The sequence below is a fragment of the Tachyglossus aculeatus genome, chromosome 22 (genome assembly GCF_015852505.1).
Source record: "Tachyglossus aculeatus isolate mTacAcu1 chromosome 22, mTacAcu1.pri, whole genome shotgun sequence".
In the NCBI taxonomy this organism is placed as follows: Eukaryota; Metazoa; Chordata; class Mammalia; order Monotremata; family Tachyglossidae; genus Tachyglossus; species Tachyglossus aculeatus.
The window spans coordinates 49,383,236-49,407,525 of NC_052087.1; the positions used below are offsets into that span (position 1 = coordinate 49,383,236).

The 24,290-nt window shown below is 50.4% G+C and overlaps 1 protein-coding gene across 3 annotated transcripts in view; it reads left to right on the forward strand.

The window, feature by feature from the left end:
- The window catches only part of SPTBN2 (spectrin beta, non-erythrocytic 2), a 174,730-nt gene that overhangs the window by 138,059 nt on the left and 12,381 nt on the right, over positions 1-24,290 (forward strand). For all 3 annotated transcript variants that reach the window (XM_038764161.1, XM_038764160.1, XM_038764162.1), the window contains 9 exons: positions 718-807; positions 6,816-7,085; positions 7,391-7,521; positions 10,730-10,934; positions 14,240-14,614; positions 16,535-16,779; positions 18,369-18,507; positions 20,398-20,482; positions 23,119-23,315. In XM_038764161.1, coding sequence (XP_038620089.1) covers positions 718-807; positions 6,816-7,085; positions 7,391-7,521; positions 10,730-10,934; positions 14,240-14,614; positions 16,535-16,779; positions 18,369-18,507; positions 20,398-20,482; positions 23,119-23,315 — 1,737 coding nt within the window. The remainder of the gene's footprint in view (positions 1-717; positions 808-6,815; positions 7,086-7,390; positions 7,522-10,729; positions 10,935-14,239; positions 14,615-16,534; positions 16,780-18,368; positions 18,508-20,397; positions 20,483-23,118; positions 23,316-24,290) is intronic.

Sequence of the window (24,290 nt, forward strand, 5' to 3'; positions counted from 1 at the left end):
AGATGGGGGGATGGAGAGGGGGGCGAGGGGGAGAGGAAGGATCGAGTTGGAAATAGTCCCTGTCCCGCTCGCGGTCTTAATCCCCGTTTTACAGGCGAGGGAACTGAGGCGCAGGGAAGTGAAGCGACTTGTCCAGGGTCACACAGCAGACAAGTGGAAGGGCCGGGACTAGAACCCAGGTCCTTCTGACGCCCAGGCCCGGGCTCTATAATAATAATAATTTTGGTATTTGTTAAGCGCTTACTATGTGCAAAGCACTGTTCTAAGCACTCTATCCACTAAGCCGTGCCGCTTCTCTAAGTCCTTGAAGAGGCAGATGGGCGGGAAGAGAGGAAGGAGACCCTCCTCACTGACCGGCATCCTAACTCAATCAATCAATCGTATTTATTGAGCGCTTGCTATGTGCAGAGCACTGTACTAAGCGCTTGGGAAGTACAAATTACTTCCCAAATTACGAAGTAGAAACTCCTCACTGTTCCCTCCACCCTGTGACTTCGATAAGCTCCCTTAGAATTTGGGGGGCACCTTCCAAATTCCAAGGTCTTGGGATTTCCTCCATGGGGATTGTCACCTTAGGCCCGGCCTGAGGCACCTCTGAGTCCCAAGTGACGCCTGCTTCCCCCCAAATCCAACCAGGGCCGGACACCCCTAATCCATGCCCCGTGACCCCATCGACGCCCGCGGGCCACCCTCTGAACCCCTTCCTTGCCTCTCCAGCTATGGGTGACGGAACGGATCCCCATCGCTGCCTCCACGGAGCATGGCAAGGATCTGCCCAGTGTCCAGCTCCTCATGAAGAAGAACCAGGTGAGACGTTCGGAGAGGCCGAAGGCGGGGAGGAGGCTTCCCGCGGGGTCTAGGCTTTGCTCCTGACATCCTGAAAGTGTACTTTCCAATTGAATTGTACTTTCCAAGCGCTTAGTAATAATAATAATAATAACGATTGCATTTGTTAAGTGCTTACTATGTGCAAAGCACTGTTCTAAGCTCTGGGGGGGATACAAGGTGACCAGGTTGTCCCACGTGGGGCTCACAGTCTTAATCCCCATTTTACAGATGAGGTCACGAGGTACAAAGAAGTTAAGCGACTTGCCCAGTGTCACACAGCAGACATGTGGTGGAGTTGGGATTCAAACCCATGACCTCTGACTCCAAAGTCCGTGCCCTTTCCACTGAGCCATGCTGCTTAGTACAGCGCTCTGCACGCCGTAAGCGCTCAGTAAATACGATGGAATCGAACGAATGAATCCTGGCGCCCTGGGGTTTTCCAGGCTTCGTTTCTATTTTGGAAGGTCTTCCTTGTCACCCTTTTGTCCTCCATCCGTGGGGTCTCTGAGGAGGGACGGGGTTCAGCCGGGCCTGGGCGGTGGGTGTTTGGCTTCGTGTCCGAGAGGCGGGAATGGGGAACGGGAGCCGGGGAATTGGAGGAGCCGCTAGAGAGGAGGACACCGAGGCGGGCAGCGGTTAATCGACTAACCGGGAGACCCGATTTGGGGTCTACTGGGTGGAAAACACCAGAACAAGCGCTCGAGGTAGCGTACGACAGGACGGAATCGGCGGCGGACGCGATCCCTGCCCTAGAGGGGCTCCCCATCCATCAGGGGATCGGAGTCAGCGGGCTCCTCGGCCGGTACTAGGGACTGTTATCATTCAATCGTATTTACTGAGCACTTACGGTGCGCAGAGCACTGGACTAAGCGCTTGGGCCTACCCGACAGCGGGCTCACGGTCTAGAAGGGGGAGACGGACTGCAAAACAAAGCACGGAGCCGGGTGTCAAGACCGTCAGATCGGATTCCCCTGACGGCGCCCACTACTAAGCGCTTGGGAAGTTTCCAAGCACCTAGTACAGTGCTCTGCACACAATAAGCGCTCAATAAATACGACTGATTGATTGATTGGAAAGTCCAATTCGGCCACATACAGAGATGGTCAATCAATCAATCAATCAACCGTATTTATTGAGCGCTTACTGTGTGCAGAGCACTGTACTAAGCGCTTGGTCCCTACCCAATAACTGGCTCACCGTCTAGAAGGGGGAGGCAGACAACAAAACAAGTAAACAGGTGTCAAGTACAGTGCTCTGCACATAGTAAGCGCTCAATAAATACGATTGATTGATCAAGGAGCACAGAGCACTGTACTAAGCGCTTGGGAGGGGTCAATGCGACAATAAACTGACACACTCCCAGCCCACAACGAGCTTGGGTGCCGTAAAGAGGCGCCAGCCTTGGCCTCGCGTCAGCCATGGCACCTCCTTCCTTCCTTCCTTTATTCACTCATTCCAGTGGGCGCTCAATAAATATGACTGAATGAGTGAATAAAGGAAGGAAGGAAGGAGGTGTCACGGCTGACGCGAGGAGCCTCTTCAGGGCACCCCAGCTCGTTGTGGGCTGGAAGTGTGTCAGTTTATCGTTGTATTGACCCCTCCCAAGCACTTAGTACAGAGCTCTGTGCTCCTTGACACCTGTCTCCCTTCCTTCCTTTATTCACTCATTCCAGTGGGCGCTCAATAAATACGACTGAATGAGTAAATAAAGGAAGGAAGGAAGGAGGTGTCATGGCTGACGTGAGGCGCCTCTTCAGGACATCCAAGCTCGTTGTGGGCTGGAAGTGTGTCAGTTTATTGTTGTATTGACCCCTCCCAAGCACTTAGTACAGAGCTCTGTGCTCCTTGACACCTGTCTCCCTTCCTTCCTTGATTCACTCATTCCAGTGGGCGCTCAATAAATACGACTGAATGAGTGAATAAAGGAAGGAAGGAAGGAGGTGTCATGGCTGTCGCGAGGCACCTCTTCAGGGCACCCAAGCTCGTTGTGGGCTGGAAGTGTGTCAGTTTATTGTTGTATTGACCCCTCCCAAGCACTTAGTACAGAGCTCTGTGCTCCTTGACACCTGTCTCCCTTCCTTCCTTTATTCACTCATTCCAGTGGGCGCTCAATAAATACGACTGAATGAGTGAATAAAGGAAGGAAGGAAGGAGGTGTCATGGCTGACGCGAGGCGCCTCTTAAGACACCCAAGCTCATTGTGGGCTGGAAGTGTGTCAGTTTATTGTTGTATTGACCCCTCCCAAGCACTTAGTACAGAGCTCTGTGCTCCTTGACACCTGTCTACTTGTTTTGTTTTGCTGTCTGCCCCCCCACCCCGTCCTAGGCCATCTATTTGTGGCCGAATTGGACTTTCCAAGCGCTTAGTCCGGTGCTGTGCACACAGTAAGCGCTCAGTAAATACGATTGAATGGATGAATGACGGCATCCTGCCCCCCCGCCGTCCTAGGCCGTCTATTTGTGGCCGAGTTGGACTTTCCAAGCGCTTAGTCCAGTGCTCTGCACACAGTAAGCGCTCAATAAATGCGATTGAATGGATGAATGACGGCATCCTGCCCCCCCCCCCGCCGTCCTAGGCCGTCTATTTGTGGCCGAATTGGACTTTCCAAGCGCTTAGTCCAGTGCTGCGCACACAGTAAACGCTCAATAAATACGATTGAATGGATGAATGACGGCATCCTGCCCCCCCGCCCCCCGTCCTAGGCCATCTATTTGCGGCCGAGTTGGACTTTCCAAGCGCTTAGTCCAGTGCTGTGCACACAGTAAGCACTCAATAAATACGATTGAATGGATGAATGACGGCATCCTGCCCCCACCCCCGCCGTCCTAGGCCGTCTATTTGTGGCCGAGTTGGACTTTCCAAGCGCTTAGTCCAGTGCTCTGCACACAGTAAGCGCTCAATAAATGCGATTGAATGGATGAATGACGGCATCCTGCCCCCCCCCCGCCGTCCTAGGCCGTCTATTTGCGGCCGAATTGGACTTTCCAAGCGCTTAGTCCAGTGCTGTGCACACAGTAAGCTCTCAATAAATATGATTGAATGGATGAATGATGGCATCCTGCCCCCCCTGCCATCCTAGGCCGTCTATTTGTGGCCGAGTTGGACTTTCCATGCGCTTAGTCCAGTGCTGTGCACACAGTAAACGCTCAATAAATACGATTGAATGGATGAATGACGGCATCCTGCCCCCCCGCCGTCCTAGACCGTCTATTTGCGGCCGAGTTGGACTTTCCAAGCGCTTAGTCCAGTGCTGTGCACACAGTAAGCACTCAATAAATACGATTGAATGGATGAATGATGGCATCCTGCCTGCTCCCCCGCCGTCCTAGGCCGTCTATTTGTGGCCTAATTGGACTTTCCAAGCGCTTAGTCCAGTGCTGTGCACACAGTAAGCGCTCAATAAATACGATTGAATGGATGAATGACGGCATCCTGCCCCCCCCCCCCGCCCCCCCGCCGTCCTAGGCCATCTATTTGCGGCCGAGTTGGACTTTCCAAGCGCTTAGTCCAGTGCTGTGCACACAGTAAGTGCTCAATAAATACGATTGAATGGATGAATGACGGCATCCTGCCCCCCCACTGCCGTCCTAGGCCATCTATTTGCGGCCGAATTGGACTTTCCAAGCGCTTAGTCCAGTGCTGTGCACACAGTAAGCGCTCAATAAATACGATTGAATGGATGAATGACGGCATCCTGCCCCCCCGCCCCCCGTCCTAGGCCATCTATTTGCGGCCGAGTTGGACTTTCCAAGCGCTTAGTCCAGTGCTGTGCACACAGTAAGCGCTCAATAAATACGATTGAATGGATGAATGACGGCATCCTGCCCCCACCCCCGCCGTCCTAGGCCGTCTATTTGTGGCCGAGTTGGACTTTCCAAGCGCTTAGTCCAGTGCTCTGCACACAGTAAGCGCTCAATAAATGCGATTGAATGGATGAATGACGGCATCCTGCCCCCCCCCCCGCCGTCCTAGGCCGTCTATTTGCGGCCGAATTGGACTTTCCAAGCGCTTAGTCCAGTGCTGTGCACACAGTAAGCTCTCAATAAATATGATTGAATGGATGAATGATGGCATCCTGCCCCCCCTGCCATCCTAGGCCGTCTATTTGTGGCCGAGTTGGACTTTCCATGCGCTTAGTCCAGTGCTGTGCACACAGTAAACGCTCAATAAATACGATTGAATGGATGAATGACGGCATCCTGCCCCCCCCGCCGTCCTAGACCGTCTATTTGCGGCCGAGTTGGACTTTCCAAGCGCTTAGTCCAGTGCTGTGCACACAGTAAGCGCTCAATAAATACGATTGAATGGATGAATGATGGCATCCTGCCTGCTCCCCCGCCGTCCTAGGCCGTCTATTTGTGGCCTAATTGGACTTTCCAAGCGCTTAGTCCAGTGCTGTGCACACAGTAAGCGCTCAATAAATACGATTGAATGGATGAATGACGGCATCCTGCCCCCCCCCCCCCGCCCCCCCGCCGTCCTAGGCCATCTATTTGCGGCCGAGTTGGACTTTCCAAGCGCTTAGTCCAGTGCTGTGCACACAGTAAGTGCTCAATAAATACGATTGAATGGATGAATGACGGCATCCTGCCCCCCCACTGCCGTCCTAGGCCGTCTATTTGCGGCCGAATTGGACTTTCCAAGCGCTTAGTCCAGTGCTGTGCACACAGTAAGCGCTCAATAAATACGATTGAATGGATGAATGACGGCATCCTGCCCCCCCCGCCCCCCGTCCTAGGCCATCTATTTGCGGCCGAGTTGGACTTTCCAAGCGCTTAGTCCAGTGCTGTGCACACAGTAAGCGCTCAATAAATACGATTGAATGGATGAATGATGGCATCCTGCGCCCCCTCCCCCCCGCCGTCCTAGGCCGTCTATTTGTGGCCAAATTGGACTTTCCAAGCGCTTAGTCCAGTGCTGTGCACACAGTAAGCGCTCAATAAATACGATTGAATGGATGAATGATGGCATCCTGCCCCCCCGCCGTCCTAGGCCGTCTATTTACGGGCAAGTTGGACTTTCCAAGCGCTTAGTCCAGTGCTGTGCACACAGTAAGCGCTCAATAAATACGATTGAATGGATGAATGATGGCATCCTGCCCCCCCTGCCGTCCTAGGCCGTCTATTTGCGGGCGAGTTGGACTTTCCAAGCGCTTAGTCCAGTGCTGTGCACACAGTAAGTGCTCAATAAATACGATTGAATGGATGAATGATGGCATCCTGCCCCCTCCCCGCCATCCTAGGCCGTCTTATTTGTGGCCAAATTGGACTTTCCAAGCTCTTAGTCCAGTGCTGTGCACACAGTAAGCGTTCAATAAATACGATTGAATGGATGAATGACGGCATCCTGCCCCCCCACCCCCACCCCGCCGTCCTAGGCCGTCTATTTGCAGCCGAATTGGACTTTCCAAGCGCTTAGTCCAGTGCTGTGCACACAGTAAGCGCTCAATAAATACGATTGAATGGATGAATGACGGCATCCTGCCCCCCCCGCCGTCCTAGGCCGTCTATTTGCGGCCGAATTGGACTTTCCAAGCGCTTAGTCCAGTGCTGTGCACACAGTAAGCGCTCAATAAATACGATTGAATGGCTGAATGACGGCATCCTGCCCCCCGCGCCGTCCTAGGCCGTCTATTTGTGGCCGAATTGGACTTTCCAAGCGCTTAGTCCAGTGCTGTGCACACAGTAAGCGCTCAATAAATACGATTGAATGGATGAATGACGGCATCCTGCCCCCCGCGCCGTCCTAGGCCGTCTATTTGCGGGCGAGTTGGACTTTCCAAGCGCTTAGTCCAGTGCTCTGCACACAGTAAGTGCTCAATAAATACGATTGAATGGATGAATGACGGCATCCTGCCCCCCCGCCGTCCTAGGCCGTCTATTTGCGGGCGAGTTGGACTTTCCAAGCGCTTAGTCCGGCGCTGTGCACACAGTAAGCGCTCAATAAATACGATTGAATGGCTGAATGACGGCGTCCCCGTCCGCAGACGCTGCAGAAGGAGGTGCAGGGCCACGAGCCCCGGATCGCAGACCTCCGGGAAAGGCAGCAGGCGCTGGGAGCGGCGGCCCGGCCGGAGTTGGCCACCCGGGTGGCGGAGCTGCGGGCCCTGTGGGACCGGCTGGGCCACGAGCTGGACCAGCGCGGGGCCCGGCTGCAAGAGGCCCTGCGGGCGCAGCAGTTCTACCGGGACGCCGCCGAGGCCGAGGCCTGGATGGGCGAGCAGGAGCTGCACATGATGGGCCGGGAAAAGGCCAAGGTGAGCCCAGTTGAGGAGAGGACCGCCGGGACCGGCTCTCCGGGGCCGCGCGGGTTTCCCGGCTCCCAGTATTCCCGACCCGAGGGCCCCACGGCCTATTTATTTTACTTGTACATATCTTATTTTGTTAGTATGTTTGGTTTTGTTCTCTGTCTCCCCCCTTTAGACTGTGAGCCCACTGTTGGGTAGGGACCGTCTGTCGATGTTGCCAATTTGGACTTCCCAAGCGCTTAGTACGGTGCTCTGCACATAGTAAGCGCTCAATAAATACGATTGATGATGATGATGATGATGTTTCCCCGCAGGATGAGCTGAGTGCCCAGGCGGAGGTGAAGAAGCACCAGGTTTTGGAGCAGGCCCTGGAGGATTACGCCCAGAACATCCACCAGTTGGCACTTAGCAGCCAAGAAATGATCGCCAACAACCATCCTGAGAGGTGGGAAGGGTCGGGAAAGCGGGCAGCTTTCCCAGATAAAGCCCCGGGCAAGGGGAAGGAACTTCCAATAGGGGCAAGGGGCTTGACGGGTCAATAATAATAATAATGATGATGATGATGATGCATTTGTTAAGCGCTTACTACGTGCAAAGGACTGTTCTAAGCGCTGGGGGGGGGATACAAGGTGATCAGGGTGTCCCGCATGGGGCTCGCGGTCCTCATATCCATTTTACAGATGAGGGAACTGAGGCTCCGAGAAGTTAGGTGACTTGCCCAAGGTCACACAGCAGACATGTGGCGTCCCCCTCTCCATCCCCCCCTTCTTACCTCCTTCCCTTCCCCACAGCATCTGTATATATGTTTGTACATATTTATGACTCTATTTATTTTACTTGTACATATCTATTCTATTTTATTTTGTTAGTATGTTTGGTTTTGTCCTCTGTCTCCCCCTTTTAGACTGTGAGCCCACTGTTGGGTAGGGACCGTCTCTACAGGTTGCCAATTTGTACTTCCCAAGCGCTTAGTACAGTGCTCTGCACATAGTAAGCGCTCAATAAATACGACTGATGTGGCGGAGTTGGGATTCGAGCCCGTGACCTCTGATTCCAAAGCCCGGGCTCTTTCCACTGAGCCACGCTGCTTCTCTATTCGTAAGCACTTATTATGTGCTAAGCACCGTTCTAAGCGCTGGGGTAAATACAAGCTAATCGGGTTGGACACAGGCCCTGTCCCACAGGGGGCTCACAGTCTTAATCCCCATTTTACAGATGAGGGAACTGAGGCAAGAGAAGTTCCTTCACTCATTCGTTCGTTCATTCAATCCCCATTTTCCAGACTGTGAGCTCCATGTGGGACAACCTGATCACCTTGTATCCCTCCCATCGCTTAGAACAGTGCTTTGCACATAGTAAGCGCTTAACAAATACCGAGGGCCTAATGCGTGCAGAGCACTGTATTAAGTGCTTGGAAGAGTTCGATATAACAATAAACACCCATTCATTCATTCACTCATTCATTCAATCGTATTTATTGAGCGCTTAGTGTGTGCAGAGCACTGTACTAAGCGCTTGGGAAGTCCAAGTCAGCATCATATAGAGACGGTCCCTACCCAACAATGGGCTCACAGTCTAGAAGGGGGAGACGGACAACAAAACATAGAGACAGGTGTCAAAATCGTCAGAAAAAATAGAATTAAATGATCTGTGTCCAACCTGATGAGCTTGTATCTACCCCAGTACTTAGTACAGTACCCGGCACATGGTAAGCGCTTAATAAAAACCATTAAAAAAAAAAAAAGGAAGGGTAGGGGTGGATGGGATTCAGAAAGGACACCCTGGGTGAAAGTAAATTTCCTCATGATCTAAATGCTTAGCAGTTTGACCTGAAGACCAAAGGGGCTAGGACTGCCCCTGGGCACTTAATAATAATAATAATAATAATAATGATGGCATTTATTAAGCACTTACTATGTGCAAAGCACTGTTCTAAGCGCTGGGGAGGTTACAAGGTGATCAGGTTGTCCCATGTGGGACTCCCAGTCTTAATCCCCATTTTCCAGATGAGGTAACTGAGGCCCAGAGAAGTGAAGCGACTTGCCCAAAATCACCCAGCTGACAGTTGGCGGAGCTGGGATTTGAACCCATAACCTCTGCTTACAGTCTAGAGGGGGAGGCAGACATTGATAGGAAGAAATATAGAAATATAGGAAGAAAGATGTGAATGTAAGTGGTGTGGGGCTGGGGCCGGGGGATGAATGAAGGGAGTGAGTCAGGGCGACTCAGAAGAGAGTGGGAGAAGAGGAAAGGAGAGCTTATTCTATTACTCTACTATTCTATTTATTTTATTTTGTTAATATGTTTTGTTTTGTTGTCTGTCTCCCCCTTCTAGACTGTGAACCCGCTATTGGGTAGGGACCGTCCCTGTATGTTGCCAGCTTGTTCTTCCCAAGCGCTTAGTCCAGTGCTCTGCACACAGTAAGCGCTCAATAAATACGATTGAATGAATGAATGAATGAACCAACGGAGGTCAATCACAGGGTAGCGATGGCTGGGAGGTCCATGCCCACCTCGTGCCCTTCCGCTTCCCCGAAAGGGAAGCATGAGAAGCAGCGTGGCTCAGTGGAAAGAGCCCGGGGTTTGGAGTCAGAGGTCATGGGTTCGAATTCTGCCTCCCCCACATGTTTGCTGTGCGACCTTGGGCAAGTCACTTCACTTCTCTGAAGCAACAATGGGCTCACAATCTAGAAGTGGGAGACAGACGACAAAACAAGAAGCAGCGTGGCTCAGTGGAAAGAGCACGGGCTTTGGAGTCAAATCCCGTCTCTGCCAATTGTCTGCTGTGTGACTTTGGGCAAGTCACTTAACTTCTCTGGGCCTCAGTTCCCTCATCTGTGAAATGGAGATTAAGACTGGGAGCCCCACGTGGGACAACCCGATCACCTTGTATCCCCCCCAGCGCTTAGAACAGTACTTTGCACATAGTAAGCGCTTAACAAATACCATCATTATTATTCTCTGAGCCTCAGTGACCTCATCTGTCAAATGGGGATGAAGACTGGGAGCCCCATGGGGCACAACCTGATCACCTTGTATCCCCCCAGTGCTTACAACAGTGCTTTGCACATAGTAAGCGCTTAACAAATACTATCATTATTATTCTCTAAGCCTCATTGACCTCATCTGTCAAATGGGGATGAAGACTGGAAGCCCCACGTGGGACAACCTGATCACCTTGTATCCCTCCCATCGCTTAGAACAGTGCTTTGCGCATAGTAAGCGCTTAACAAATACCGTCATTATTATTCTCTGAGCCTCAGTGACCTCATCTGTCAAATGGGGATGAAGACTGGGAGCCCCACGTGGGACAACCTGATCACCTTGTATCCCCCCCAGTGCTTAGAACAGTGCTTGGCACATAGTAAGCACTTAACAAATACCGTCATTATTATTCTCTGAGCCTCAGTGACTGCATCTGTCAAATGGGGATGAAGACTGTGAGCCCCATGCAGGACAACCTGATCACCTTGTATCCCCCCAGCGCTTAGAACAGTGCTTGGCACAGAGTAAGGGCTTAACAAATGTTATTATTATTAGTGACCGTCTCTATATGTTGCCAACTTGGACTTCCCAAGTGCTTAGTACAGTGCTCTGCACACAGTAAGCGCTCAATAAATACGATTGATTGATTGATTGATTATTATTATAAGGGAGCGCCTGTCAGTCCGCCAAGCCCAGGTGGACAAGCTGTACGCCAGCCTGAAGGAGCTGGCGGGAGAGCGGCGGGGGCGGCTTCAGGAGCACCAGCGGCTGTGCCAGCTGCGCCGTGAACTGGACGACCTGGAGCAGTGGATCCAGGAGCGCGAGGTGGTGGCCGCCTCCCACGAGCTGGGCCAGGACTACGAGCACGTCATGGTGAGGCCGGAGGGACGGGAACGCTGGCCATTTGCGGTGGGCCGGGCCCAGGCCCTGTTACGGCGGGAGGGAAGGAAGGCCTGGAAGGGTCGGTGAGGGATCAATCAATCAATCAATCAATCAATCGTATTTATTGAGCGCTTACTATGTGCAGAGCACTGTACTAAGCGCTTGGGAAGTACAAATTGGCATCACATAGAGACAGTCCCTGCCCAACAGTGGGCTCACAGTCTAAAAGGGGGAGACAGAGAACAGAACCAAACATACCAACAAAATAAAATAAGTAGGATAGAAATGTACAAGTAAAATAAATAAATAAATAAATAAATAGAGTAATAAATATGTACAACCATATATACATATATACAGGTGATGGCGGGCGGATGGCGGGCACTTGGTGGCCCCGGGCTCCCGGTGGGCCGACTGAACGGGCAAGGGGAGGCAGGAGGCCCGGAGGCTGAGCCGAGAGGCCGGCCAGGGGGCATTCAGGACGGTCCACCCTATGTCGGCACATCCTCGGACTCATTCATTCATTCAATCGTATTTATTGAGCGCTGACGGTGTGCAGAGCACTGGACTAAGCGCTTGGGAAGTCCAAGTTGGCAACATCTAGAGACGGGCCCTACCCAACAGCGGGCTCACAGTCTAGAAGGGGAGGACGGACAACACAACAAAACATATTAACAAAGTAAACTAAATAGAATAAATATGTACAAATAAAATTAATAGAGTAATAAAACCGTACAAACATATATACATATATACTGGCGCTGCGGGGAGGGGAAGGAGGATTGACGGGTCGGGTCCAGGCCAATCAATCAATCAATCGTATTTATTGAGCGCTTACTGTGTGCAGAGCACTGGACTAAGCGCTTGGGAAGTCCAAGTTGGCAACGTATAGAGACGAGCCCTACCCAACAGTGGGCTCACAGTCTAGAAGGGGGAGACAGACAACAAAACAAAACATATTAACCAAACAGTCTAGAAGGGGGAGATAGAGAACAAAACAAAACATATTAACCAGATCAAATAAATAGAATAAATATGTACAAATAAAATAGAGTAATAAATCCGTACAAACATATATACATATATACAGGCGCTGCAGGGAGGGGAAGGAGGATTGACAGGTCGGGTCCAGGCCAATCAATCAATCAATCAATCAATCAGTCGTATTTATTGAGCGCTTACTGTGTACAGAGCACTGGACTAAGCACTTGGGAAGTCCAAGTTGGCAACATCTAGAGACGGGGCCTACCCAACAGTGGGCTCACGGTCTAGAAGGGGAAGACAGACAACAAAACAAAACATATTAACAAAATCAAAGAAATAGAATGAATATGTACAAATAAAATAAATAGAGTAATAAATCCATACAAACATATATACATATATGCAGGCGCTGCGGGGAGGGGAAGGAGGATTGACGGGTAGGGTCCAGGCCAATCAATCAATCAATCAATCAATCGTATTTATTGAGTGCTTACTGTGTGCAGAGCACTGGACTAAACGCTTGGGAAGTCCAAGTTGGCAACTTAGAGAGACGGGCCCTACCCAACAGTGGGCTCACAGTCTAGGAGGGGGAGACAGAGAACAAAACAAAACATATTAACAAAATAAAATAAATAGAATGAATATGTGCAAATAAAATAAATAGAGTAATAAATCCGTACAAACATATATACATATATACAGGTGCTGTGGGGAGGGGAAGGAGGATTGACGGGTCGGGTCCAGGCCAATCAATCAATCAATCGTATTTATTGAGCGCTTACTGTGTGCAGAGCACTTTTAGACTGTGAGCCGACTGTTGGGTAGGGACTGTCTCTACATGTTGCCATCCTGTACTTCCCAAGCGCTTAGTACAGTGCTCTGCACACAGTAAGCGCTCAATAAATACGATTGATTGATTGATTGGACTAAGCGCTTGGGAGGTCCAAGTTAGCAACGTATAGAGACGGGCCCTACCCAACAGTGGGCTCACAGTCTAAAAGTGCTCTGCACACAGTAAGCACTCAATAAATACAATTGATTGATTGATTGATTGGACTAAGCGCTTGGGAAGTCCAAGTTGGCAACGTATAGAGACGGTCCCTTCCCAACAGTGGGCTCAGAGTCTAGAAGGGGGAGACAGAGAACAAAACAAAACATATTAACCAAATAAAATAAATAGAATGAATATGTACAAATAAAATAAATAGAGTAATAAATCCATACAAACATATATACATATATACAGGTGCTGCGGGGAGGGGAAGGAGGATTGATGGGTCGGGCCCAGGCCAATCAATCAATCAATCAATCAATCGTTATTATTGAGCGCTTACTGTGTGCGGAGCACTGTATCAAGCGCTTGGGAAGTCCAATTTGGCAACATAGAGAGACGGGCCCTACCCAACAGTGGGCTCACAGTCTAGAAGCGGGAGACAGAGAACAAAACAAAACATATTTTTTGTTTATTTATTTTACTTGTCCATATCTATTCTATTTATTTTATTTTGTTCGTATGTTTGGTTTTGTTCTCTGTCTCCCCCTTTTAGACTGTGAGCCCACAGTTGGGTAGGGACTGTCTCTAGATGTTGCCGACTTGTACTTCCCAAGTGCCTAGTCCAGTGGTCTGCACACAGTAAGCGCTCAATAAATACGATTGATTGATTGATTGATATTAACAAAGTAAAATAAATAGAATAGCCAATATGGATAAGTAAAATAAATAGAGTCATAACTCTGGACAAACAGGTGCTGCGGGGAGGGGAAGGAGGATTGACGGGTCAGGTCCAGGCCAATCAATCAATCAATCAATCAATCGTATTTATTGAGCGCTTACGGTGTGCAGAGCACTGTATTAAGCCCTTGGGAAGTCCAATTTGGCAACATAGAGAGACGGGCCCTACCCAACAGTGGGCTCACAGTCTAGAAGGGGGAGACAGAGAACAAAACAAAACATATTTTTTGTTTATTTATTTTACTTGTCCATATCTATTCTATTTATTTTATTTTGTTCGTATGTTTGGTTTTGTTCTCTGTCTCCCCCTTTTAGACTGTGAGCCCACGGTTGGGTAGGGGCTGTCTCTAGATGTAGCCGACTTGGACTTCCCAAGTGCTCAGTCCAGTGGTCTGCACACAGTAAGCGCTCAATAAATACGATTGATTGATTGATGGATTGATGTTAACAAAGTAAAATAAATAGAATAGCCAATATGGATAAGTCAAATAAATAGAGTCATAACTCTGGGAGGGGAAGGAGGATTGACGGGGCGGCCCGGGGTCGAGGGAGCCGACCCCAGCGCCTTCCCCGTGCTCAGATGCTCCGAGACAAGTTCCGGGAGTTTTCACGCGACACGAGCACCATCGGTCAGGAGCGGGTGGACGGCGCCAACCGGCTGGCGGACGGCCTGATAGCCGGGGGCCACGCGGACCGGGCCACGGTGGCCGAGTGGAAGGACGGGCTGAACGAGGCCTGGGCCGACCTCCTGGAGCTGCTGGACACCCGGGGCCAGGTGCTGGCCGCGGCCTACGAGCTGCAGCGCTTCCTGCACGGGGCCCGCCAGGCCCTGGGCCGGGTGCAGCAGAAGCAGCAGCAGCTGCCGGACGGGGCCGGCCGCGACCTCAACGCCGCCGAGGCCCTGCAGCGCCGACACTGCGCCTACGAGCACGACATCCAGGCCCTCAGCGCCCAGGTAGGTGGCTTTCATCATCGTCAATCGCATTGCTTGAGCGCTGACGGTGTGCAGAGCACCGTACTAGGCGCTTGGGAAGTCCAAGTTAAGTATGAGGCTTTGCGCGGGTGGGCACCGAGCGGGCGACCGAGGGAATGGTCAGCGGGGCGGAGCGGAAGACAGGGGCGGCTCGAGGGAATAATAATAATAATAATGATGATGGGATTTATTAAGCGCTTACTATGTGCAAAGCACTGTTCTAAGCGCTGGGGGGATACGAGGTGATCAGGTTGTCCCACGGGGGGCTCACAGTCTTCATCCCCATTTGACAGATGAGGTCACTGAGGCTCAGAGAATAATAATGACGGTATTTGTTAAGGGCTTACTATGTGCAAAGCACTGTTCTAAGCGCTGGGGGGGATACAAGGTGATCAGGTCACAGTTAACCCCCATTTTACGGATGAGGTAACTGAGGCCCAGAGGAGTGAAGTGACTTGCCCAAGGTCACCCAGCTGACAAGTGGCAGAGCGGGGATTTGAACCCACGACCACTGACTCCAAAGCCCGGGCTCTTTCCACTGAGCCACGCTGCTTCTCAGGGAAGGGCTTCCTAGTCACTGAACATCTCTAGGCCTCAGTTTCCTCATCTGTAAATTGGAGGTGAAGACCGTGAGCCCTAAGTGGGACAGCAGGGGCCGGGGTCTGACCCGACTATCGCACACCCACCCCAGCGCTTAGTACAGGAGAAGCAGCGTGGCTCAGTGGAAAGAGCATGGGCTTGGGAGTCAAATCCCGGCTCCGCCACTCGTCAGCCGTGTGACTGTGGGCACGTCACTTCACTTCTCTGTGCCTCGGTTCCCTCATCTGTAAAATGGGGATGAAGACTGTGAGCCCCCCGTGGGACAACCTGATCACCTTGTAACCTCCCCAGCGCTTAGAACAGTGCTTTGCACATAGTAAATGCTTAATAAATGTCATTATTATTATTATTCTCTGGGCCTCGGTTACCTCATCTGGAAAACGGGGATGAGGACTATGAGCCCCCTGTGGGACAACCTGATCACCTTGTAATCAATCAGTCATATTTATTGAGCGCTTACTGTGTGCAGAGCACTGTACTAAGCGCTTGGGAAGTGCAAGTTGGCAACATATAGAGACAGTCCCTACCCAACAGTGGGCTCCCAGTCTAGAAGACTGTAGCCTTCTACAAGGCTACAAGGTTACAACCTTGTAACCTCCCCAGCGCTTAGAACAGTGCTTTGCACATAGTAAGCGTTTAATAAATGCCACAATAATAATAACTATTATTATTATTACAGTGCCTGGTGCAAAATGCCATAATTATTATTATTATTACAGTGCCTGGTTCATAGTAAGTGCTGAACAAATACCACAACTAACACTAGTATTGAGGATTCCAGCTGGTGTTGGGCCCCCTCGTTCATTCATACTAACAAAATAAAATAGCGCATTTGACTGTATATATGTATATATGTTTGTACATATTTATTACTCTATTTATTTATTTATTTTACTTGTACATAGCTGTTCTATTTATTTTATTTTGTTAGTACGTTTGGTTTTGTTCTCCGTCTCCCCCTTCTAGACTGTGAGCCCACTGTTGGGTAGGGACTGTCCCTATATGTCGCCAACTTGGACTTCCCAAGCGCTTAGTGCAGTGCTCTGCGCACAGTAAGCGCTCAATAAATGCGATTGATTGATTGATTGATTGATTTACTAAGCGCTTGGGAGGGTCCAACGGAACCATAAACAGACACGTTCCCTGCCCACGAGGAGCTTACGGTCTAAAGGGGGAGAGACAGACATTAGTAGAAGTACATTCTTCCTCCTTCCCTTCCCTCCTTCCCTCCAGTGCCCCGAGGAGGGATGGGGGCAGGCGTGCCGGGTGCTGGGTGCGAGTCGCGGCGTGTGGGTTTTTTAGGTTCAGCAGGTTCAGGAGGACGGACGGAGGCTGCAGAAGGCCTACGCGGGCGAGAAGGCGGAAGAGATCGGGCGGCACATGAAGGCCGTGGCCGAGGCCTGGGCGCAGCTGCAGGGGAGCTCCGCCGGCCGACGCCAGCTCCTCCTGGACACGGGGGACAAGTTCCGCTTCCTCAAAGCCGTGCGGGAACTCATGCTGTGGATGGACGGCGTCAACCTCCAGATCGACGCCCACGAGCGGCCCCGGTAAGCCCCGGGAAGGCCGAGGGGCCGCCCCGGGGTGAGGTGGCCTCTGCGTAACGGGGCACCAATCAATCAATCAATCAATCAATCATATTTATTGAGCGCTTACTGTGTGCAGAGCACTGGACTAAGCGCTTGGGAAGGCCAAGTTGGCAACATCTAGAGACGGTCCCTACCCAACGGCGGGCTCACAGTCTAGAAGGGGGAGACAGAGAACAAAACCATCATCAACCGTATTTATTGAGTGCTTACTGTGTGCAGAGCACTGGACTAAGCGCTTGGGAAGGCCAAGTTGGCAACATCTAGAGACGGTCCCCTACCCAACGGCGGGCTCACAGTCTAGAAGGGGGAGACAGAGAACAAAACCATCATCAACCGTATTTATTGAGTGCTTACTGTGTGCAGAGCACTGGACTAAGCGCTTGGGAAGGCCAAGTTGGCAACATCTAGAGACGGTCCCTACCCAACGGTGGGCTCACAGTCTAGAAGGGGGAGACAGAGAACAAAACCATCATCAATCGTATTTATTGAGCGCTTACTGTGTGCAGAGCACTGGACTAAGCACTTGGGAAGTCCAAGTTGGCAACATATAGAGACGGTCCCTACCCAACGGCGGGCTCACAGTCTAGAAGGGGGAGACAGAGAACAAAACCATCTTCAGTCGTATTTATTGAGCGCTTACTGTGTGCAGAGCACTGGACTAAGCGCTTGGGAAGTCCAAGTTGGCAGCATATAGAGACGGTCCCTACCTAACAGTGGGCTCACAGTCTAAAAGGGGGAGACAGAGAACAAAACCAAGCATACTAACAAAATAAAAGAAATAGGATAGATATGTACAAGTAAAATAAATAAATACATAGAGTAATAAATATGTACAATCAATCAATCAATCATATTTATTGAGCGCTTACTGTGTGCAGAGCACTGTACTAAGCGCTTGGGAAGTACAAGTTGGCAGCATATAGAGACAGTCCCTACCCAACAGTGGGCTCACAGTCTAGAAGGGGGAGACAGAGAACAAAACCAAACATATTAACAAAATAAAATAAATAGAATAGATATGTACAAGTAAAATAGAGTAATAAATATGTACAAACATATATACATATATACAGGTGCTGTGGGGAAGGGAAGGAGGTAAGATGGGGGGGGATGGAGAGGGGGACGAGGGGGAAAGGAAGGAAGGGGCTCAGTCTGGGAAGGCCTCCTGGAGAAGGTGAACTCTCAGTAGGGCCTTGAAGGGAGGAATAATAATAATAATAATAATGGCATTTATTAAGCACTTACTATGTGCAAAGCACTGTTCTAAGCACTGGGGAGGTTGGCGGATGGGCAGAGGGAGGGCATTCCAGGCCCGGGGGATGATGTGGGCCGGGGGTCGACGGCAGGACGGGCGAGAACGAGGCCTAACGGTGAGGAGATTAGTGGCGGCGGAGTGGAGGGTGCGGGCTGGGCTGGAGAAGGAGAGAAAGGAGGTGAGGGAGGAGGGGGCGAAGGGATGGATGGATGGACAGCCTTGAAGCCCAGGGTGAGGAGTTTCTGCCTGATGCGCAGATTGTATTGGTAGCCACCCCTCCTCCCGCCCTCTCCAGGGATGTGTCCTCGGCTGACCTGATCATCAAGAATCACCAGGGCATCAAGGCGGAGGTAGAGGCCCGCGCCGACTGCTTCTCCTCCTGCATCACCATGGGCCAGGAGCTGCTCACCAAGAACCACTACGCGGCCGAGGAGGTGAGGCCCGGGCCTCTTTAGAGAAGCAGCATGGCTCGGTGGAAAGAGCCCGGGCTTTGGAGTCAGAGGTCATGGGTTCGAATTCCGGCTCCGCCACATGTCTGCTGTGTGACCTTGGGCAAGTCACTTAACTTCTCTGAGCCTCAGTTAACTCATCTGTAAAATGGGGATTAAGACTGTGAGCCCCACGTGGGACAACCTGATCACGTTGTATCCCCCCCACCAGTGCTTAGAACAGTGCATTGCACATAGTAAGCGCTTAACAAATGTCATTATTATTATCATTATTATTATTATTATTATCATTTAGGACTCGTTCCCCCCGACTCCCCTTTCCGGTTGGGCCGTCTCCCCGCCGGAGCCCGCACCCTGGGCTCCATCCTTCCTCCGACCCCCTCAGTTCGGCACTCGTGAGCCACCCGGGTGGGCCACTCGGGGGTCCCAGAGGCGGCCACCCCACTGGCCACTTTACTTGCCCAGTGGATACAGCTTGGGCCGGGGATCCGCAAGGACCTCCCTCCGCACTTAATAATAATGATGGCATTTGTTATGCGCTTACTATGTGCAAAGCACTGTTCTAAGCGCTGGAGAGGTTACAAGGTGATCAGGTTGTCCCACGTGGGGCTCACAATCTTAATCCCCATTTTAGAGATGAGGTAAGTGACTTGCCCAAGGTCACACAGCAGACATGTGGCAGAGCCGGGATTCGAACCCATGACACATCCGCCAACCTAGCTCTCTTCCTCCCTTCAAAGCCCTACTGAGAGCTCACCTCCTCCAGGAGGCCTTTCCACACTGAGCCCCCTCCTTCCTCTCCTCCTCCTCCCCTTCCCCATCCCTCCCGCCTTACCTCCTTCCCCTCCCCACAGCACCTGTATATATGTTTGTACGGATTTATTACTCTATTTATTTTATTTGTACATATTTATTCTAATCATTTTATTTTGTTACTATGTTTTCTTCCGTTCTCTGTCTCCCCCTTCTAGACTGTGAGCCCGCTGTTGGGTAGGGACCGTCTCTAGATGTTGCCAACTTGGACTTCCCAAGCGCTTAGTCCAGTGCTCTGCACCCAGTAAGCGCTCAATAAATACAAATGAATGAATGAATGAATGACCTAGGTTCTAATCCCGGCTCCCCGACTTGTCCTTGGGCAAGTCACTTCGCTTCTCCATTCCTCAGTTTCCTTATCTGTGAAATGGGGATTAGGGCTGTGAGTCCAGTGAGGGACAGGGACTGCGTCCAACCCAGTTACCTTGTATCTAACTTGTACGGTGCCCGGCACATAGTAAGTGCTTAGCAAATAATAATAATACTAATAATAATGATGGTATTTGTTAAGCGCTAACTATGTGCAAAGCACCGTTCTAAGCGCTGGGGAGGTTACGAGGTGATCAGGTTGTCCCACGGGGGGCTCACAGTTTTAATCCTCATAATAATAATGGCATTTGTTAAGCGCTTACTATGTGCAAAGCACTGTTCTAAGCGCTGGGGAGGTTACAAGGTAATCAGGTTGTCCCCCGTGGGGTTCACAGTCTTCATCCCCATTTTACAGATGAGGTAACTGAGGCCCAGAGAAGTGTAGTGACTTGCCCAAAGTCACACAGCTGACAAGTGGCAGAGCTGGGATTTGAACCCATGACCTCTGACTCCAAAGCCCGGGCTCTTTCCACTGAGCCACGCTGCTTCCCTTAATAATATCACATAATATTCATTCATTCACTCGTATTTATTGAGCGCTCACTGTGTGCAGAGCACTGGACTGAGCGCTTGGGAAGTCCAAGTTGGCAACATATAGAGACGGTCCCTACCCAACAACGGGCTCACAGTCTAGAAGGGACTGTGATATCACATTTATGATGATGATGATGATGATGATGATTGTGTCCACAGATCTTGGAGAAGCTGTCTCAGCTGCGGGCCCGGCGCCAGGAGACGGCGAACAAATGGCAGGAGAAGATGAATTGGCTGCAACTTGGTGAGACGCCGTCGGGCCGTGAGACTTGAGGGCTCGGCCAGGGCTGGCCCGGGGTCCTGCCATCCAAAGCGGGGACCGGCGGGGTGTCCCTGGTTGGGGGTGATGATGGAGGAAGGGGGTCCTTAATTCAGCGACGGCCGTATGTTGCAACCTGTCATCCTGCTTCGGGGATCTCGTGGCTTTCCCCCGACCCCAGAGTTAGCCCAGCTTAGGGCTAACTAGGCCCTTCAAGCCCCTGCTGAGAGCTCACCTCCTCCAGGAGGCCTTCCCAGACTGAGCCCCTTCCTTCCTCTCCCCCTCGTCCCCCCTCTCCATCCCCCCCATCTTACCTCCTTCCCTTCCCCACAGCACCTGTATATATGTGTATATGTTTGTACAGATTTATTACTCTATTTATTTTACTTGTACATATCTATTCTATTTCTTTTATTTTGTTAGTATGTTTGGTTTTGTTCTCTGTCTCCCCCCTTTTAGACTGTGAGCCCACTGTTGGGTAGGGACTTTCTCTATATGTTGCCAACTTGGACTTCCCAAGTGCTTAGTACAGTGCTCTGCACACAGTAAGCTCTCAATAAATATGATTGATTGATTGATTGTCTCCCCCTTTTAGACTGTGAGCCCACTGTTGGGTAGGGACTGTCTCTATATGTTGCCAACTTGTACTTCCCAAGTGCTTAGTCCAGTGCTCTGCACACAGTAAGCGCTCAATAAATACGATTGATTGATTGATTGATTGCCTCCCCCTTTTAGACTGTGAGCCCACTGTTGGGTAGGGACTGTCTCTATATGTTGCCAACTTGTACTTCCCAAGCGCTTAGTCCAGTGCTCTGCACACAGTAAGCGCTCAATAAATATGATTGATTGATTAGGGGCGCTTCTCCCCATCGTGACGTCCTCTCCCCTTCCCCACAGTTCCGCTTCTTGTCCCTAGTGCTTAGGACAATACTTGGCACATAATAAGCACTATAACAAGTACGATTTTTATTATTATTCAAGCTGGAGACCGGGTCTTCCCTGATTGCCCTGAGCTCCTATGTTTGTACATATTTATTACTCTATTTATTTATTTATTTATTTATTTATTTTACTTATACATAGCTATTCTATTTCTTTTATTTTGTTTAGTATGTGTGGTTTTGTTCTCTGTCTCCCCCTTTTAAACCGTGAGCCCACTGTTGGGTAGGGACTGTCTCTATATGTTGCCAGTTTGTACTTCCCAAGCGCTTAGTACAGTGCTCTGCACACAGTAAGCGCTCAATAAATTGATTGATTGATTGATTGATTAGGGGCGCTTCTCCCCATCGTGACGTCCTCGCCCCTTCCCCGCAGTTCTGCTTCTTGTCCCCAGTGCTTAGGACAATGCTTGGCACATAATAAGCACTTTAACAAGTACGATTTTTATTATTATTCAAGCTGGAGACCGGGTCTTCCCCGATTGCCCTGAGCGCCTATGTTTGTACATATTTATTACTCTATTTATTTATTTATTTTACTTGTACATAGCTATTCTATTTATTTTATTTTGTTAGTATGTTTGGTTTTGTTCTCTGTCTCCCCCTTTTAGACCGTGAGCCCACCGTTGGGTAGGGACTGTCTCTATATGTTGCCAATTTGTACTTCCCAAGCGCTTAGTACAGTGCTCTGCACACAGTAAGCGCTCAATAAATTGATTGATTGATTGATTGATTAGGGGTGCCTCTCCCCATCGTGACGTCCTCGCCCCTTCCCCGCAGTTCTGCTTCTTGTCCCCAGTGCTTAGGACAATGCTTGGCACATAATAAGCACTTTAACAAGTACGATTTTTATTATTATTCAAGCTGGAGACCGGGTCTTCCCCGATTGCCCTGAGCGCCTATGTTTGTACATATTTATTACTCTATTTATTTATTTATTTTACTTGTACATAGCTATTCTATTTATTTTATTTTGTTAGTATGTTTGGTTTTGTTCTCTGTCTCCCCCTTTTAGACCGTGAGCCCACCGTTGGGTAGGGACTGTCTCTATATGTTGCCAATTTGTACTTCCCAAGCGCTTAGTCCAGTGCTCTGCACACAGTAAGCGCTCAATAAATTGATTGATTGATTGATTGATTAGGGGCGCCTCTCCCCATCGTGACGTCCTCGCCCCTTCCCCACAGTTCTGCTTCTTGTCCCCAGTGCTTAGGACAATACTTGGCACATAATAAGCACTTTAACAAGTACGATTTTTATTATTATTCAAGCTGGAGACCGGGTCTTCCCCGATTGCCCTGAGCTCCTATGTTTGTACATATTTATTACTCCTTGTACATAGCTATTCTATTTATTTTATTTTGTTAGTATGTTTGGTTTTGTTCTCTGTCTCCCCCTTTTAGACTGTGAGCCCACTGTTGGGTAGGGACTGTCTCTATGTGTTGCCAATTTGTACTTCCCAAGCGCTTAGTACAGTGCCCTGCACATAGTAAGCGCTCAATAAATGCGATTGATGATGATGATGATGATGATGATGATGATGATGATGATGATGATGATGAAGTGGACGTCCCTATCACCCCAGCTTCTTCTTGGGATTCCTGGGTCCCCTGAGGATTGAAATGTGACGGTTCAATGGGCCCGCTATTTAATAATAATAGTCATAATCGGGGCATTTGTCAACAGTTCTGGAAGTGCTGGTTTTCGGGAGAGACGCCGGGGTGGCCGAGGCCTGGCTGTGCAGCCAGGAGCCTCTGGTGCGCAGCGCGGAGTTGGGCTGCACGGTCGACGAGGTCGAGAGCCTGATCAAGAGGCACGAAGCCTTCCAGAAGGCCGCCGTGGCTTGGGAGGAGCGTTTCGGTGCCCTGGAGAAGCTCACGGCGGTGAGGGCCCCCAACCCGGTCCCCTTCCCCAGACCCGTGACGAGAAACCGCGTGGCTCAGTGGAAAGAGCCCGGGCTTCGGAGTCAGAGGTCATGGGTTCAAGCCCCAGGTCCACCAACTGTCAGCTGGGTGACTTTGGGCAGGTCGCTTCACTACTCTGGACCTCAGTTCCCTCATCTGTAAAATGTGGATCAAGACTGTGAGCCCCCTGTGGGACAACCCGATCACCTTGTAACCTCCCCAGCGTTTAGAACTGTGCTTTGCACATAGTAAGCGCTTAATAAATGCCATTATTATTAAAGAGCATGGGCTTTGGAGTCAGAGGTCATGGGTTCAAGCCCCAGCTCCGCCAACTGTCAGCTGGGTGACTTTGGGTGAGTCGCTTCACTCCTCTGGGCCTCAGTACCTCATCTGGAAAATGGGGATAAAGACTGTGAGCCCCCCGTGGGACAACCCGATCACCTTGTAACCTCCCCAGCGCTTAGAACAGTGCTTTGCACATAGTAAGCTTAATAAATGCCATCATTATTATTATTATTAAAAAAGCACAGGCTTTGGAGTCAGAGGTCATGGGTTCAAGCCCCGGCTCCGCCGTCAGCTGTGTGACTTTGGGCAAGTCCCTTCACTTCTCTGGGCCTCAGCATCTCATCTGGAAAATGAGGATGAAGACTGGGAGCACCCTGTGGGACAACCCGATCACCTTATAATCTCCCCAGCGCTTAGAACAGTGCTTTGCACATAGTAAGCTTAATAAATGCCCTCATTATTATTATTATTAAAAAGCACAGGCTTTGGAGTCAGGGGTCATGGGTTCAAACCCCGGCTCAACCAACTGTCAGCTGGGTGACTTTGGGCAAGTCGCTTCACTTCTCTGTGCCTCAGTACCTCATCTAGAAAATGGAGATGAAGACTGGGAGCACCCCGTGGGACAACCCGATCACCTTGTAACCTCCCCAGCACTTAGAACAGTGCTTT